Source organism: Delphinus delphis, chromosome 16, assembly GCF_949987515.2.
Source record: "Delphinus delphis chromosome 16, mDelDel1.2, whole genome shotgun sequence".
In the NCBI taxonomy this organism is placed as follows: domain Eukaryota; kingdom Metazoa; phylum Chordata; class Mammalia; order Artiodactyla; family Delphinidae; genus Delphinus; species Delphinus delphis.
The window spans coordinates 63704336-63723485 of record NC_082698.1 but is presented as its reverse complement, the minus strand read 5'-3'; the positions used below and the strand labels follow the sequence as shown (position 1 = coordinate 63723485).

Here is a 19150-nt window from a genome sequence, read left to right as displayed (position 1 = left end):
AAACCCATGAAGTAAGCAGCGTAGTTCTGTTCCTCAGTTTAGAGGTGAGTTAATTAAAGATGTCTATCTTTTCCTATTCCAGCTCTCTAGCCAAATAACTATTAAATATTAGACTGTTTTTGTGTTCCCCTAGAAACCAGATTTGTTTTCTCATTTAATATCTAAGAATATTTCATAGCCAGAAAACTTCAGTATTCATGTTTTAATCCAAGTTACTTCATATTAGGTTTTGCCAATTCTCTGGTCAATGCCCCAATTTAAATGTTCATATTATAAGCAAAAGATGAGTTTACAATTCATGTTATTTCCAACAAGGTCTTCTCAGAACCTACAGAAGAATAGTGTTAACATGACTTGAGAAATATGCCCAAAGGTATCAGCATTAAGTTTTGTTTTTGTAAACGAGACTCTTAACATTTTCAGCAAGTTCTTAGGTCAGATCCTCTTTTCAGCAAAATTCGTAGGGAAAAAATATAGATATTTGGCAAAGAAAGTGAAGAACATTCAATAAGCATCCTATGTGGCTAAATTAGTTTACATGATCTACTAAAGTTGGCCCTGATGCCACATTAACTGCCTCATTTCAAATCTAAGACCATTTCATCAAAAGCACAATCTGTTTTCAATGGCATTTATTCATTCTTAGTTTGAAAGCAGTGTAATATCTGTTTCAATTTATAATAAACAGAAAGAAGGAAGCAATGTCCAATGTCACCTGAACACACCAGTTGAAATGTCTAAGAGCTGTGACATTTGTCAAATGAAATGTTTAAGAGAACCCTTCCTAAAACTTGCTCCTGCCTCATCCCAGTAAATAATTCCACCACTCACCTAGTTGCTTAGGCCATAAATACTGGAGTCACTCTTGACTCTGGTCTTTCTCTTGTACCCTACTTTCAATCCATCATTAAATCATACTGGCTCTATTTTCAAAAGATATCTCAAATCTGACCATTTCTCACCATCTTCCTCTAATACTACTCATTGATCCAAACCAGCATCATCTCTTGCATTCTTTGCATAGCAGCCACAATTGAACTTTCTCAAAACCATGTCATCTGCTTCAAAAAACTTTAAAATGGTTTCCCATTCACACATTTAGTAAAACTCAGAGTCTTTCCCATGGTCTGAAAGATCTTACATGCTCTAGCCTTCCAGTCTTCTTTCTCACTCACCTCCTGGCCCACTGGGCTTGACTTGGACACACCAAACATTCACCTCCCTTGGCCTTGACACTTAACTTCTTCCTCCCAGATGGTCACATGGCTAACTTCTCCACTGCATGAGAAGCTTTGCCTGACATTCCTAGCCAAAATGTCAGTAGCACACCTTCTTCTCTACCTCATCATTCTCCAGTCCCTTGCCCTACTTTATTTTTCTTCTTAACATTTATATCTTCCCTACTAGAATGTCAACTCCATGAGGGCAAGGACTTTGTCTGTTGTTCACTGATGAATCCTCAGGGCCTAGAAGGGTGCCTGGCACATAGTAAATGCTCAGTTAATATTTATTGGATGAATAAATGAAAGCTGGGTTATCCATAGTAGCTCTCAGGTTTTTTAAAACTATAACTTTTATAACAGATAGTTTTAAAATTAATGCTTGAACGAGAAAGTAATACATTTTCATATTTCCTATTTTAGGTAATATTTATCAGTTTAACAATTTACACATGCATTTCCACCTGAGAACCATCTGAGATGGAATTGTTATTATACCATTTGATAGATGAGGATAATTGAGATTCAGATGCATTAAGTGACTTGCTCAAGATAGCAAAGTTATTTAGTGTTGGAGCTGGGATTCAAACCCAGGTTTTTTATGATAATCAGATGTTCTTTGATCCTTCTGGTATGAAAACAAAGCATAATTCCAGTTATTTTATCCACCATAAATAAATTTTTATTTGAAAGTCACTTTGAAGTTATTACTGCTTTTACCAGTTTATATTTTTTCTTTGTGTCTGTAAGGTTCCTTTGTAAATATGATTTCTATTTATCTGTCTTACTTTAGCCTGAAACTCTAAAAGAAGATAAACAACATAGATTTAGTAGGAAATTCTAATGAACAAAAGAATTCAACAGATACTTTCTGACCACCTTCTGTGTGCTGTGTGTGTACAGAGATGAGGGTGTACGAAACAAAATGAGGTAGACAGAAAAGTAAATAGGCAAATATGCATCGTAATAAGTGCTGTGTTTCGGGATTAGGACAGTGAATTTTGGCAGCATAGTGGAGAGGTACCCAACCCAGAAAAAAGAAGAAATCCCAGGGCCAACTCTCAGCTAAGAACTGAAGATTGTATATGACTTGGCCCACTAAGATAGTGAAAAGAGGTGGAGAAAGGGAGCAGCCTGAGCAAACAGGATATGTACAAAGATCTGAAGGCAGCATAGTTTGTTCATGAGACTATGCATATTTCATAAAATACAGATACGCTGAATTAACTACAAATTCAAGTTCAGTTCCTTTTCAAAGTGTGTCCTTGGATCAAGTCACATCACTAGTTCTACTTCTACTTCTTATCATGGTATGTGGCCACAGTTGTTAAATAATAATAAATAATAGTAACTACCATATATTGAACATTTACTAGATGTCAAGCACATTAATCACCCTTCAACTTATGAAATGGCTACTCTTATTACCCCTGTTTTACAAACAAGCAGAGGCTTACAGAGGTTAAGTAACTTTCTCGAGTTTATACAGCTAGGAACTGTCAGAACTAGGATTTGAACCAGATCCATCTAACTCCAAAGTGTCAGGTAACAATTGTTAAATTCAAACATTAAAGAAATCCTTAATTTTGAATGCTTGAAATTTTTGTTATAATAATTTCTCATGACTATAAGCATCAGAACAGGCACACATTTACACCTCCTTTTTTTTTTTTTTTTTGGCCGCACCGCAGGGCATGTGAGATCTTAATTCCCCAACCAAGGATCGAATGGTGCCCCCTGTAGTGGAAGCACAGAATCTTAACCACTAGACTGCCAGGGAAGTGACATTGGCGCCTTTTCTATAAAAAACAACAACAAAGAAATAGTTGTAGAGAGAAGTGATTACTTATATGTGTATTTTCTTCTCCATTTTCACCATACATATAAACTTTTCGGAAGTTCTTCAACATTAACATCAGCTTTACCCATGTACTGTTTGTTACTACCATCAGTTGAGTGCTCATTATACTGGCTGGCCCTGTTTTACGAGATTTGCAATCATAATGTTATTAATCCTCACTCCCCTGGGAAATAGACATTAGCCATGTTTTACAGATGAGGGATCCAAAGATCAAAGAAGTTAAGTAATTTTCTCAAAGTCACACAACTGCTAGGAGGTGAAGACAGAATTTGAAAACAGATTTATCTGATTCCAAAGCCAATGTTCACTACATGTTGCCTCGAGATAAAAGCCATCTTAAAGAGCTAGAGACAAAGTTACATTAAAACACAATATACAGTGATGTCTAACTAATAGAGAGAAGACCATCCTGATTTATAAAGCACTGAATTTCCCCCCTCACATTTAAATATATACAGAAACTCAAACTTGGTTAATGGGATAGTTGATTTACAAATGGAAAGGATTTTCAATCAGTATATTAATTACATTTTCAAATAGCATTTTGTACCTTATTTCAATACCTTTAACTGTTCCTCTACAAAGTTAATGCACAAAGAGGCAAGTTTTCAGCTGGGATCTCAATTACATTTTCATATACTATTTTGTATATCATTCACTGTGCTTCAAAATGGCCATATAGTTCTATTTAATGAGCATATCATAATTTAACTAATTTCTTATTGGACATGGTTCCAATTTTTTAATATTATCATCCATACTATGATGAATATGTTTGTAGATAGATCTTTGCACCCTTCCAACCCCATTGCATTTTCAATTAATCTTTATTTAAGGCACAATAAAGCTCACCCAAACAAGCGGCTCCAGTAGTGTTCATCTCAGGCTATGGAAGCATATGAAAAAACATTTTGCTGCAGGTGATCCTTTTAGCCATCTTTAATTGTCCTCTCAAGGTGACTGCCTACCTTGTCAGTTTAGAGGTTAGTTTTAGATAGCACTCTAAAACTTTGAGAACTAGGCAGTCCCTAGGAAGCCCTATTTGTAATATTTTGTGATCTTACAAATATTTTTATTTATGATATGAGGCTGTCATATAAAAGAAAGAAGAAAAATTAACTGAAATAAATTTTGTCATAGAATGTTCAAGCCAGACAATATTTAGGAGATTACTTTCCTCTCCATCTTCCAAGCACAAGGCACACAGTAGCCAAGAATGACAGATAGGCTTCATCTCCATTACCATCTCTGAGTGGCTGGTGGTGGCTGAGGGACTGGAGAGTTAAATAAGTGAAGGTCAATGGGAAGAATACTGTAATCAGTTAGCTGCATCTCTTAAGGAGGCGAGAGAGGAGTAACAGCCTATGGGTTACAAGCTTGCTATCATTCTAGTAAATGTGTGAGTGAATAAATGGGTATAACATTAATAATATGAAAGTAGTTTGCATTACCAAAATTTCTAGTCCAAGGGACTTTGAACAAGTTATTGTACTATTTTTATAAGACTTTACGAATTATTTATTGTTGAATAAATATACCCATATAATTTATGTTAATATATAACTGATTAGAATATACTCGTATAATTACAATTTAAAATTAAGAAAAGGGTATACAGTGAAAAGTGTCCTGTCTTGCACCCCACTTCCCTGTCTTCCATATCCCCTCTTCACCAATGTTAATTTAAGAGATTTTTAAAAAACCTATGCTCTAACTCACACCTTTGTAGAAATTAAAATAATTATACCTTATTTGAAAAAGCTAAATCATTATAGTTTGCAAGAGCACACTGAGCCTAAAAACAACACTGAATTTAAACAACTTGTCTCTAGTCATAAAATAAAAGCATTATTTATTTTCATGAGCTAGATCAAGTTTATATTTTCAGTAACTAGATGAGATTATATTGTCAACATCTTTTAATTTCTGTTATTTTATTACATTCAGGGTAAGGGGGAGAGGATGGAGAGAAAACTCTCTGTGTATGAAAGCACTTTAAAACTAAAAACCCTTTACAGATATTATCAAAATTATGTTTAGAAACTGTATTTAATATCTCTATAGTTATAGCATAGCTTTCAAAATTGAACTTGTATTTAAAGAATTTAATAAAGTGATAATCACCATACTTTTATTTCCAATTTCAGGGAACCCTCATTCAGTTCCTCTCCATTTTACAATATGAGAATAATAATCTTTAAGTCTTTAAAGTAAATTTTGTGAAAGTATCAAAACTAGGCAATTTTTACTTTCAGATTTAAGTTCTTAAGCATCTATCATGCTGTAATAAACATAGACTTGTTATTCTGTAGAAATGATCCAAACTTTTTGTTATTATTGTTATTTTGTGACAGCATGCAAGACGACAGCCTAGAAGCTTCTACTTCCATATCTCAGCTTCTAAGAGAGAGCTATTTAGCTGAAACTAGACATCAGGGAAACAATGAGAGGAGTCGAGCAGAGCCTTCCTCCAACTCTTTCCATTTTGGCAGTCCTTCTGGAGCTGCTGAAGGTGGAGGAGGCCAAGATGACCTTCCAGATCTTTCAGCCTTTCTGAGCCAAGAAGAATTAGATGAAAGTGTCAATCTGGCAAGACTGGCCATCAATCACGACCCTTTGGAGAAAGCAGATGAAGCCCATGCTAGAAGATGTTTTTCTTCTGATCAGATGAAACACTCACCTAAATCAAGTTTGGACCCTAACTTCTGCCAGGATAACTCTCGAAGTCCTACCAACTCTAAAGAGAGCCTCCAGGAGGCAAAAAGGCCACAGTATAGTTCTGAAACCCAGTCCAAAAAAGTATTCTTAAATAAGGCTGCCGATTTCATTGAAGAGCTGTCATCCCTTTTCAAAGCCCATAGCTCCAAAAGGATTAGACCTCGTGCCTGCAAAAACCACAAGAATAAACTGGAATCTCATAGCAAAGTTATGCAGGAAAACAGCTCCAGTTTCTCAGATCTATCAGAAGGAAGAGAAAGATCTTCTGTTCCCATCCCTATCCCTGCAGATACCAGGGATAATGAAGTGAACCATGCCCTTGAACAGCAGGAAGCCAAGAGGCGCGAAGCTGAGCAGGCTGCCAGTGAGGCAGATGGGGGAGACACCACCCCAGGGTCTTCTCCTTCATCTTTGTACTATGAAGAACCTCTGGGGCAACCTCCCCGGTTCACTCAAAAGTTACGGAGCAGAGAAGTTCCAGAAGGAACCAGAGTACAGTTGGATTGCATAGTGGTAGGAATTCCACCACCTGAAGTAAGGTAAAAATGTCTCATTAGTAATGTTTGGTAATTACTTTCCATCTACTGTGATCCTCCTCATTTTATCTTTCATGTACGTGGTTTCAAAAATTATATACTTTGAGTCAGAGTTTAAAGCAACACTGTCTTAATAGAAGTGTAATATTAGACATACATTCAATTTACAATTTTCTAGTCATCACATTTTTTAAAAATAAAAGGAGCTGGGTGAAATTAATTTTTAAAAATATATAATTTAACCAATATATTAAAAATATTACCATTTCAACATGTAATCAATATAAAAATTATTAGTAGGATATTTTACATTCCTTTTGTCACCGGGGCTTCAAAACTCAAGGTGAATTCTGCACTTAACAGCACATCTCAGTTTGGATGTTAAATTTTCCTAGGAAATACTTAATGTGCATTTAGATTTCAAAAAAATGTAGCTGAAAAAGTAGATTGTAAGACCCAAGTTGTTCCAAACATACTTAAAAGTTCTGTAAGAACTGAATTGAGTATCGGCTTTTACATTTAAATTAATTAAAATTGAACACAATTAAAAATTCAGTTCCTCAGATGCACTGGCCACATTTCAAGTGCCCAATACCACATGTGGCTAATGAACATGCATTAGCACAGATCTACAGCCTGTAGCTTAAAAAACAAAGTATGTATGACCTATACTTAATGAATACCTGTGGTATTTTTTTAATTAAAAAGAAACCAAATAATAGAATAAAGTCTGATAGAATAAAGGTAGAATAAGGCTGTGACAAAGATCAATTTAAAGATTTATTTTACATGTATTGTATTTATTATATAATTTTTGATATCCACTTAATGAGCACTCTTCTCCCTAATGCCAAAGTCTTTCCCTAATATGACTGATGAGTAGAAGGGATACTCATCTTTCATGTGTCTACCATCAGCTTTTCTGTGAAGTAAGTAAAGCTAAGCTTCAAGGCTCTTCATGTGCACAGGCTACATCTAATTTTGTGTTCTAATTTTATTTTTTTAAGAGGTCTTTACACTTTTATGAGCTTCAGGCCCCACAAAATCTGGATCCAGCCTTAACCCCCAGGGTGACATTTGCTACCTCTTGTATTATAATGTAATAATATATGAATAATGTGCTGGAAATATATTACTTTTATAGAGAATTACTGGTATTTAGAGTCCTATAAGAGTTACTTTGCCTCCCTAACCACCTAATTACTACTAGAATACTATTTAACATTTATTCTAGTTATGTAAGCAGGGCCTCATCTTCTCTTTGCAAAATATTCATATTATAGGGTAATAATAGCATTAGTATTAATAATATCTTTCATTATGTATTCCTATTGATTAAAGGGATTTTAGTATAAAAACATATTCATATATTGAATTTTGCTTTTCAGAGTCAACATAAGGCAATATTAAATATTATTTCTACAATGGCGTATACATTTTACTATTTAGTTATCCAACTGGCCTCCTTGAGGGCAGGGGTTCTATTGTTTTACCTTTGGATCTTGAGCACCAAGCATGGCTTCTAGCCTGTAGTAGTTATGCATAATATAGTAGTCACTAAGTTACGAGTAAACTAATGCATAAAGAGACAGGAAAACAAGAAACTCAACTTAGATTTAAATCAGGAGTGATACAGTTGCACTAAGATGTGGCAAAGGGTTGGAACTGCACGACACAGGGCAGTGTCTACCCTTCTACTCTGTGCAAGCCTGATGACACTCCCTGGAACTCTGGTCAGTAATGTTGGCAAGAAGTCATCATAGCACTACGATGTATACCACTCAGTGGCATCTGGTCAGTCTAAGTAAGCTGGTAAGCACTCAAGTTACGGCACACATACAACTTACTTAGATTAATCCTATCCATTCCACTAGTTTCTGGTCATAGATTGGACTCTTTCAAAAAAATTAGACCAGATCATTCAAGACTCATCCTCCCCATTCTCGACCACGACAATCTCAGATACAAAAAAGACTTCAGTGCTCCCGTGAGAAAAATTACCCAGGAAGAATTACAAAATACCCATTCCTTGAAAACCAAAGTAACCTGGTGGTCACTCAGAAACTATTTAGTCAACCGATTAAATATTTACAAATTTAAAAGTGAAAGAAATATACACAACTTCCATGTAGCAATACTAGTTTTTACCTGGAGAGCATTTCTTCAGTGATAGAATTCATGCCTGTATCCCAACCACTGTTTTGGTGGCAGGAAATTAATATGTACTCACTATTTCCTGAATTTCATGACAGTAATCATATTAAGAAAAAACTTAGGGTTTTCCAAATAGACTATTAGCTGTCATTATTTTCCTAAGTACAGAACTTATATAACTCTAATCACAAAGCAAGTATGTATTGAGCTTTTGCTCTAAACTCAGCACTGTGACCAGTGCAATGACAGAGACGGTATAAATGTGTCCCTGCTCTCAAGGAACTTGCAATCCAGTTAAAGAAATCATCCTAACTCTACTCAGTACTCTGTAACGACCTACATGGGAAAAGAATCTAAAAAAGAGTGGATATATGTACAAGTGATTCACTTTGCTATACATGAGAAACTAACACAACACTGTAAATCAACTATACGCCAATAAAAAAATAATGATAACAAAAAGAAATCATCCTAATTTTTATAGGACAACCATAAGACTATCAGACTTCAGAGAAGGGCTGGAGGACTAGAAAGGTCAAAGGAGACTTCAGAGACATAAGGGGATTTTAGTTGAACCTTGAAGAGTAAGAAGAAGTTAGGTAGAAATTTAACTCATTTATGCATTCAACAGATACCTACTGAGTTACTGAAGTGACTCATTGATGGTACAAAACAATTGGGAGCTATTGGAGGTCAGGGACCTTGTTTTGAAACCAAGTCTAAAACTCTTCTAAGAGGGCAGCTCACAGTCTAATAGAGGAATCAGACAGACATATAATCAAAACATTGCAATACTGTGTAATAAGGGCTGTAACAGAAGTATGAATAGGATGCAATGGCAGCTCAAAGGAAGATGTGATATTTTGCCTGAAGTGCAGGATGAAGGAAACATTAATGCTGGAGGTGCCACTTTAGTTGAGAAAACTAAGGGTGGAAGAGGAAAGCAAGGGGAAAGGCCTAGAGACGAATGTTTCCAGGGAACTGCAAGTACTTGGCTATGTGACGAACATGGGATAACAGGTGAGGAAAGATGACAGAAAAGACAGAAGAGGTAGGCAGAGGGACAGGTCCTTTTAGGCCAGGTCAATTCAACATGTTTACATAAGTACAGATGCTGGAATAGTAATAATATCTGTAGATGACAGTGAGAAGACTGAACTAACTGGAAAACAGTGGAGCCAGATGATTTTGAAAAGCCTTGAAAGCAAAGTAGAATAGTTCAGAAGTGGTTTCAAAAGCAAGGGGAAAACATTTAAGGTTGTGTATAAGGACGTACTAAGATGAAAGGGAGAATTTAAGTAGTCTGGAAGAATGAGTTAGACCCCAAAAGAATGGAGCCATGAGGCCACTTAAGAAGCTGTGAAGGGTATTCCAGGCATCAGATGCTCTGATCAGACCAGGGTAGGGGTAGTGCAAAAGCAGAGAAAAGACGTGAGAGAGCAATATTTAGAATAAAAGAAACCAAGCCGAACTTGGTGACCGACTAGATAGGAAGGATGAGTTTGAAGCTGGGTACCTGAGAGGACTCTGGGGTCACTGTCAAGGTCTGAGAAACTGGAGGTGGATGATTTGAGTCTGAGGAGATGGAGGGACCATATCCAGTAGACAGTCAAAATGCAGGATTGAAGGTCAAATGAGAGGGTAGTGGAACTGGAGACATTCCAAGGAATGCCCTAGACACGGGGAAATTTGGACACAGTATCTCTGGCATTACAAAGGGACTATAAATACAGGTAACACTTGGAACTAACTTCTAGCTGTGCTAGACTGGGCCAGGGTTTTCCAACCTTCTTTTGGCAGTAATTCCTCCTCCCGTTTTTCTCCCCACAGTAAATCTGTTACATGACCCCAATACATAGTTCACACACACATGCACTTTTTTTTTCTTTTTTTAAAAAAATTTTTATTGGCGTATAGTTGCTTTACAATACTGTGTTAGTTACTGCTGTATAGCAACACACACACACTTTTTAAAGATAAAATTAGTGCTTCTGGGATTGAAGAGAGTTGGGGTGGAGGGGGGCATGCAGTCCTACCTTTTTGCTCACCACTGAAATTCCTAAAGCAACTCCATAGAACCCAGACGCACAGATTTTGACTTGGAGAACGTCTTTAAAAATGCATTAAAATAATGAGACACTTTGGTTTGCCATAAAGGAAAACACAGTCAAAAAGAAAAGTATCCTTTTTGCTATTTTTGCAAGAAAATGTAATACATACACCTGGCAACTGAAGTCTAACCTTGTAGGTGTGTGCCTCTTTGTGTTCTCAGTATTCTACCCATGTTTTTATAACCCTAGTTTAGCAAATTGAAGAATCCTTTTTGCCTATATTTGTTGATTTCCAAGTTGACTGGGAAGAAATTGTTTTGTTTTGTAAGGGTAGGATCCTATATCATTAAAGCTAGCTGTTTTGAAAGCTTGTTAATCTTGAACATAGCTTCATCGGAGGAGCTGAAATACATTCATGCGTTAGCCACAGATGAAAGAGTCTGCAGGAATTCACAGCAAATGGCCATGATCCCTTTTTGTATCCTGACTCAAAATTCTTTTCCCAGGAATGTACAGCTGGGTCACACTAAGTATGTTTGCTTGTACATAACGCTCTGAAGCAGCAGAAATTTACCTTTTATAGATGCTGATATCTGCTTTGGCTATTAAGTTTTTGCTATTGCTACTTCTGGACATTTGCCTGTAAGTGGCGTGCTGAGGGAATAAATTAGCTGTAAAGACAAAGGATGCTTGGGAATTCCCTGGCGGTCCAGTGGTTAGGACTCCACGTTTGCACTGTCAAGGGCACCCGCTAAGATCTCACAAGCCGTGTGGCGTGACCAAAAAAAAAAAAAAAAAAAGACAAAGGATGTTTTAAATGATATAGGGAAATTTTAAAATATTATAATTATATATGATATGTAATGTAAACTATTATGTAAACATTTTAAAACATTACCTTATTTAGGGGCATTTTCTTCTACCTTCTGGGAAAATCTATATACCTTCATTTACTCATTCATGCAACAAATTTTAAGTGTTTATTATGTGCCATGTACTGTTCCAGGCAATAGGATTAAAGCAGCGAACAAGGAAAATTCCCTGCCTTCATGGATCTTAGAATCTAGAAAAGAACACAGACAAAAATTCCAGTGATTATGTAATTACAATTGTGATAAATGTTATAAAGGAGGGTGCATAAAGCAAAGGGACCAAACCTTGTGAATGGGTTGGGGAAGGTTTTCCTAAAAAGTGGTATTTAAGCTGAGACATAAAAGATGACTAGGAGTTAGGCCAGCAAAGCGGAATTTAGGGAAGAGTGTTGCAGGGTGAGGGAATAACAAATTTGAGGCAGTGAGACAATGGTTAACTTTAAGGAACTGAAGGAACTGATGTCACCAGAACATAAAGAGTGAGGAGGAAATGGTTTGGGATAAGTTCAGAGAGGGAGGACAGAGTCTGGATTTCAAGAGCCTCCCAGAACAAGCTACTCAAAGTGGGTCCCTGGACCAGCAGGTCAGCATCACCTGGAGCCTTGATGGATATACAAATTTGCAGGTTCTACCTTGGACCTACTGAATTAGGATCTCTAGAGCGCAGGCCCAGACATCGGTGCTTTAACAAAGTGCCGTTTGTTTCTGTGCTGAGGACTTCTGCAATCTCTACAGAGACCTCATCGCCCGGGGGGCTGGCCCCTTGCTCTGCTCCTTGACCTGAAGGTTGTAATCTCTACTTCATGTTCTAGCACCTGCTCCTCAGTCCCTACTCCAACAGTACACCCCTCACAGCCTCTTTCTGTTGGTGTCACTCACCCTAGCAGGTGGTTCTCTGAGGTAGATCTGTTTTGAGATAGAAAACCAAGCTAATGTCTGTGGTGTCCACTTGGCCCATGGGAAAACCCACATCTTTGCCCTCACAAACTTTGGAAATGTTGGCGGTTTCCAACGCAGCCCTCTCTTCTTGCTCTTCCCTCTTGGACAATGCTAAATATCCTTTCACCTTAAAAGTTTTTTAGGCGGGCTTCCCTGGTGGCGCAGTGGTTGAGAGTCTGCCTGCCGAGGCAGGGGACACGGGTTCGTGCCCTGGTCCGGGAAGATCCCACATGCCGCAGAGCGGCTGGGCCCGTGAGCCATGGCCGCTGAGCCTGCGTGTCCGGAGCCTGTGCTCCGCAACGGGAGAGTCCACAACAGTGAGAGGCCCGTGTACCGCAAAAAAAAAAAAAAAAAAGTTTTTGAGGCAAGAGCTGGGTAAAGCCTCTGTACCACCACCAACTCCAGAGGCTACAAGTCAAGATCTCCAAGGGATTCTTTCTGTAGAAGTCCCTGTCACTTGCCTACTAACCTTCTCTATTCAATCTCTCAACCTCCTTATCTATACTCCCAAAGTGGAAAAGGATCACCAGATGGAATTTTCTGAATTGTTTTACAAGTGCATTTTGAACAGATACTGAAGAATATCTACAATATGGATATATTATAAGAATAATAGCACAGATACCTGTGTGCCCACCTTACTATCATTTTTAAATCTACTGTCTTCCTGATCCTGTCCCTTCCTCCCTGCTCAGAGGTAACCACTAGCCCAAATCTTGTTTTTTCTTTAAATTTTTCTTAACAGTTTTTCTTCATAATTTTACAACGTATCCTTATGTCCTTAAACAATACTGGTACAGAAGTATTTACAGGTGAAACGACACAAAGTCCTATATTTACATTAACATAAGTCAAAGTGGGGAAAAGTGGAAGGTATAAAAGAAACACATCTCCCTTTGGTTGAAGCTCAGTGATGCGTGCGTGGGGGTTCATAATACAGCCTGTCTACTTTGTGTACATTTGTAAGTTTCCATAATAAAGAGTTTAAAAAAATTTTTTTAAATTTTACTGTTGTAAAATGCTTATGTAAGTGGAAGCATAATGTACGTATTCTTCTGCTACTTGCATTTTTTTCTCTAAAAAGTATACCCGTGATGCTGCGTGTAACTCTCATTCATTCACTTTCGTTGCTACACAGTATTTTACTGTAAGGTGAGAGAATTGTATCCCTGATGTACATTTGGGTTGTTTTCAGTTATTTTCCTAATAGGAACAATGGTATTATAAATGTTCTAGCATAGTCTCCTGGTACACGAGTATGTCTAGGCATGGAATGGCTGGCAGAGTATGTACAACTTCAACTTTATAATAACACCAGATTATTTTCCAAAGGAATTGTTTCCATTTACATTCCGACCAACATTACATGAGTGTTCTGGTTGTTCTACATTGTAATACGGATATTATCAGACATTTTAATTTTTGCAAATCTGATAGGTATGAAGGCTTCTTGTTGTGATTTTCATTTTCACAAATCTCAACTAAGGAGGTTGAGATATTTTTAAATATGTTTATTGATCATTTAGGGTTCATTTTCTATGAGGGGTCTGTTTACATCTTTCACTAGTTTTTCTATCAGTTTGTTCTTTTCTTATTGATTTGTAAGAATTTTAAAAATATGATTAGGCAACTAATCATTTGACATTGTGTGTTATGAAAATATTCTCTCCCCATTTGATCTTTCTTTATGGTATATTTTGATAATTAGATATTTTTAACTTTAGTATCAAATTAACTGAAGTTTCCTTTATGGTTTTGGTTTTTATAGTTTGAGTCTAGTGTGCCAAGAATTTTCCACCTGGAAGAACTCAATAAATGTTAATAAAAGTTAAAGCATAGACATAACCATCCCACCTGTAACCCCACACTCCTATGAGTGAAATATAGCCATTGGACACGAAAACTTAAGTTCGTTAACTCAGTAGTGGTCAAACAGGACATACAAAACACTGAATTGTGTTACGAAATCCAACATAACTTTGAGCCCTGTAAGAAAATGTCTACTATTATATACTCCAGTTGCACTTTCTATATGAAGAGTCATTCTCATGCATGGAGAGAGCTGAAGATGTCAATAAATAAATAAACTACCTTTTGGCTATTTCAGAGGGCTTACATTCTTTACTTAAGAAATCAGGCATCTAGTCCCCAAGCCTTCTTGAAAAATGAAAATGAAACAGACTAGAGGCTGTAATCATCTTAATTTGAATTCATTCACTTAACAGTCATACAACAAACATTTTTTGGAACGGCTATGTCGTGCCATACGCTGTGCTAGGAACCAGATAAACAAGTGGTAAACCAAACAAAAATGATAATCTCTGCCCTGTGGTGTTTATTGTCCAGTAAGGGAGAGAGATCTTAAACAAATAAACCTATAAGTAAACATATAATTATAAGTGATATGTAGGTTCTGTGAAGTAAACAAACAGGCTATTAGGAGAGGGAGTAGTAGGAGGTGGGACAGGGACATTGGAAAGGCTGGGTCAGCGTTAACCGAAGGCTCTGAGTAATCATTCTTTTAATGAGCATTATTACTGGTGAGCCACAATAACACATTCAAATTATGTTTAGGAGTTGTTAATGTGCTAAAACAATGAGTCATAATATTTAGCCACACCATATTTTAGACAAAATAGTAACCTAAGAGCAGAATGGTGATATGTACCTTAAAAGTCCAGTTAAATCTGAAAAATGTGTCTCTTCAGTGTCTTCATTCCCAGCCTTGGTAGCTAGCCAAATCAGCAGGTCTGGCAAGCTGTCCTTAGTGCATTAAAGATGGAGCCTTCTTTATCATTTGGACTTGTCCCATTTCCCCAGATCACTGACTCATTTCTGCTGAACCATGAATCATGTCTGGCATCCAGTGCCATTCTGTAAGTGTCATGGAGCTCTGGAGTTCTAAAAACATGCATCTGGGCAGGGTACTTCTATGAAAGCATTCCCTAACGTGGATAGACGTCTGAGGAGAGCATGTTTCCTCCTTCCCCTCAAAAGTCTTCAGAGTAGCTGGGTAAATTTTAATTTCTTTTCAGAAGGCAGCCTGACTGGTGCATTATTTCTCAGTGGGTCATGGTGTTAAAGTAAGAGTGACAGTGGTTACTAGCTGTCCTTTGGGGCTGGCTGAAGCCATCCTGGCCATCTGAGTAAGGACAAAAATGTTTCTGACAGAGAGTTTGGGCATTTGAATCACTCCACTTATCGCCTCCAGCTGTCCAATTGCTCAGAGATGTTTCCACTCTCATTTTGGTAAAGAAGAGAAATGTTATCCAAAGAAATGAGATAACCTTATAGTGTTTATATAAGGGAAGGTGTTTGTTTGTTTTGAAATATTTATATTTGTCTTATCAAATTAATACAGGTACATTGCTTAACAAGTCAAATAATATTAAAAAACGGATCATTTTCAACTATTTTTGCAGTTTCCTATTTATTCACCTCTAGATTTCTAAATTATATGCCGGTGGTTCTCAAACTTTTTGTTCTCAGGACCCTTTTACAGTCTAAAAAATTATTGAGAGGCAAAAGAGGTTCTATGTGAATTATATCTATAATTATCATGTTAGAAATTAAAACTGAGGAACTTTTTAAATAGTTGCTTACTTATTTTAAAATAACAGTGATAAACATGCTCATATGAATAATTTTATGAAAAGTAACTGTATTTTCCCCAAAAAATATTTGAGTGAGAAGAGTGACATTGTTTCATGTTTTCTGCAAACCTCGTTAATGTCTGGCGTAATAGAAGACAGCTAGATTGTTGTATCTACTTCTGCACTTGGTTTGCTGTGATATGTTGTCTGGGTTGCAGTTAACTTTAAAAATCTGGCATTGTACAGATATGTAGCTGGAAGCAGGAGGAATACTTTAATAGCCCTTTCAGATAATGTGGCTATTCTGATTTGATACTACATGAAAATTCAACTGCAGTAGTTTCTTAAAGGTTAGTTGCAATGTGAAATCTGAAACCACACCAATGAACTTTTGTACCCTGCTGTACTAAAACCCTCTGTCTGTCTTGAACTTTGAATGGATAACATCACGTATTGGTCATTTGGAAAATGAGTAATGTAGATCTTCCAAATGTTGACACATTTTATTATATAATATTTAGAAACTCATATATGTTAATATCATGGATTTCATTAAAAATCTCTTTAAGTATTAGGAAGCCCTAAACTCAGTATGGGAGATACAAGTTTTCCAAAACTCTAATTTTTCCTTGAAAGCTCAAATTTTTTCATTGGCAACAAATGGGATCAGTTATTTTTACTTGAAACAACAGGCTTACTTCCTTCATTTTTGAGAAAACGTCTGCCAGATACCCAAATCTGAATAACCATAATTTGTCAGCTGTTCTTTCAAGTTAAGATACTGCCTCATGCATTAAGTGCCTAGTTCAACTTAAAAAGCCACACAAGTGCTCTTCTGTATTCAGGAGAAATGCCTTATGCTACTTCCCATTTCGCCACCCAGAACGTTAAAAAGATGTGGACTCGAGGTTGAGATGCAATAAATGTAATGATTTTTACTGCTTCATTGAGGATATTTTTAAGTGAACCTGGCTTTTTTTTTTTAACTGCAAGTGTGGTGGTGAAGAACCCAATGACCACTACTCAGTCTTATGCTGCTGAAGCACCAGTAATTTTACCCACTGTGGCTTTTGCACCATCAGTGTAAATGTTAACACAGTGAAAAGGCAAATAATATCTTAGTATTATAGGAAAATAGTTTAGTCTTCACAGAAAGTGAAAGTGAAGAGAACCACTGTAATATGCTTATAAACCACTATTGCTTGGTATGCTGATGCTATTTTCTCTTTACTTCCTGTTCCAGAAGATGGTGGTTTAGCACCCCTTCACTAAACCAGAACCTCCATTGTTCCTTCCTTCATTGCCTCAGTATAATCATAGCACACTCTTGTTTTAAGAAATTTAATGTTTAACTTCTTGTTACTATGTAAGTATTATTTTCTGCCAAGCCCAATAGGGAAAAATGACTGCTTCCTTGCTTGTATAACTTTTAATTTTCACCTGGAGTTGATGACTGTCTCGTTTTTTATATGCTTAGCTCTGTGGTCCTAAGACAATTCATCTCAGTTTTCCAATATATTTGTAAAACATTTCCTAAATACTCTGTTCCACACAGTTAAGCCGCCAGGCCCATCTATTTTTTACCCTTCTTCCTCTTGCTCCAATATGAAGCAGCTGCTCACACAGCCAACAACTCAGCCTTCAGCCTGGGGCATCTCCTAACTGCTCAGAAGAGAGGATGCAACCTGCTGGGGGAATCTAAATGTTCATTTTCTAAACCTGCAATCAGTGACCCTATTTTAAGCTCTGTATCTCCCTCCTCCATTGTCAGTGTGTTTCCACACCCCTAAACTTGTATCTCTAAATCCTGAAACTTGCTGGGATTTTGCTGCACAAATTGCTTTCTTTCACTGACATCCCCAAGTAGGCACTTAGTTTTCAGGTTTTTCAACTCTCCTCGCTTCTCATTCTGCTTTCCACCTTCAAAAAGTGTTTGAGGTCTCAGGTCTGCTGTTATCTCCCTTCCCATTCTTTTGGCCCTTGTGCTTTTATCCCTTTAAAAACCTCCTTTATTCTCATTTTAGGGTCATTTCCAGCAGAGAGTAAAGATAAACACGTGTTTTTCTGGACATTCACTATCTGTATTTACAACTACCTTGCTCTGAGGGTTTGTTCATACAAGCTCCATGGGGTCCTGCTGAGATTCATGCTTTGGAAGATTTAGAAACCCATTTCAGCAGGTTCATGTACTGCTGCTGCCACAACAGATCAAACAATGGCAGAGAATTTGATGAAGCAAATAAAATACTTACGAAATATTAACTATCAATTCTTTCCATCATTTGGTCTTTCAACAAATCCAACACAATTTTTCTGCATACCTACTATGTGCCGGGATGCTGCTGTAAGTGTGGGATTATATTGGTAAGACTGACAAGGTCCTCTCGTGGAGTTTATAATATAGTAGGGGGAGCAAATAATAACAAAGTCAGCAAGCATATAAGATAATTTCAGATAATAATAAGTGCTATGAAGATAACACAAGAGGATAATGTGAGAGTGTCTGAGGATAAAGAAGCTACATTAGGAAAAGGTTCAGGGACGGCCTCTCCGAGGAGGTGACATTTGAACTGAGGCCTGACTGATGAGAAGGGCCTATTTTTATAAAGACTGGGGGACAAGGATTTCAGGAAGTACAAAAATCCTAACATGGAGAGTAGCTTAATGTGTTCACAGAATAGAAAGAAGACCAATGTGGTGGCAACACAGTAAAGGGAGAATGATGGGAGAAGGGATCCAGCAGTCAGAGCTGGGAGGCAGGTTTGAATGTTATCCCAAGTAGAGGTGATAATTGAAACTAAGGGATGAGGTAATGGCTAAAGGAGAAAGTGTACAGAAAACTGGACTAGGCAGTGTGGATGCTGCATGAGCTTGTAAGCCACCATCCCTACCTTCAAAGAACTTACAATTTAGTGAAATTGGTGAGACAAGACAGATTCCCCAAATAGAGGATTATAAAGGACAGTATAAGGGAGATGGGCTCAGTGCTTTGCGATGACCTAGAGGGAGGGGATCTGGGGACATGTGTATGCATATGGCTCATTCGCTTTGTTGTGCAACAGAAACTAACATGGTATTGTGAAGCAATTCTACTCCAATAAAGAGCTATTAAAAAGAAGACAGTATATAATCAAGCCTTGCATGACACAGTATAGTTTAAAAAGAAAAAGGTAAACAATCATTGAGAATTGATGGTAAAAGGTGCT

General features: G+C 37.1%; 2 protein-coding genes across 2 annotated transcripts in view; one reads left to right on the top strand and one right to left on the bottom strand.

The window, feature by feature from the left end:
• HERC4 (HECT and RLD domain containing E3 ubiquitin protein ligase 4) overlaps nucleotides 1–19150 on the bottom strand; it is a 270043-nt gene that overhangs the window by 162662 nt on the left and 88231 nt on the right. The gene's annotated exons all lie outside the window — the stretch shown is intronic.
• Nucleotides 5431–19150, top strand: part of MYPN (myopalladin) — a 69576-nt gene continuing 55856 nt past the window's right edge. The window contains exon 1 of the mRNA XM_060034924.2: nucleotides 5431–6338. Coding sequence (XP_059890907.1) covers nucleotides 5437–6338 — 902 coding nt within the window. The 5' untranslated portion in view covers nucleotides 5431–5436. The remainder of the gene's footprint in view (nucleotides 6339–19150) is intronic.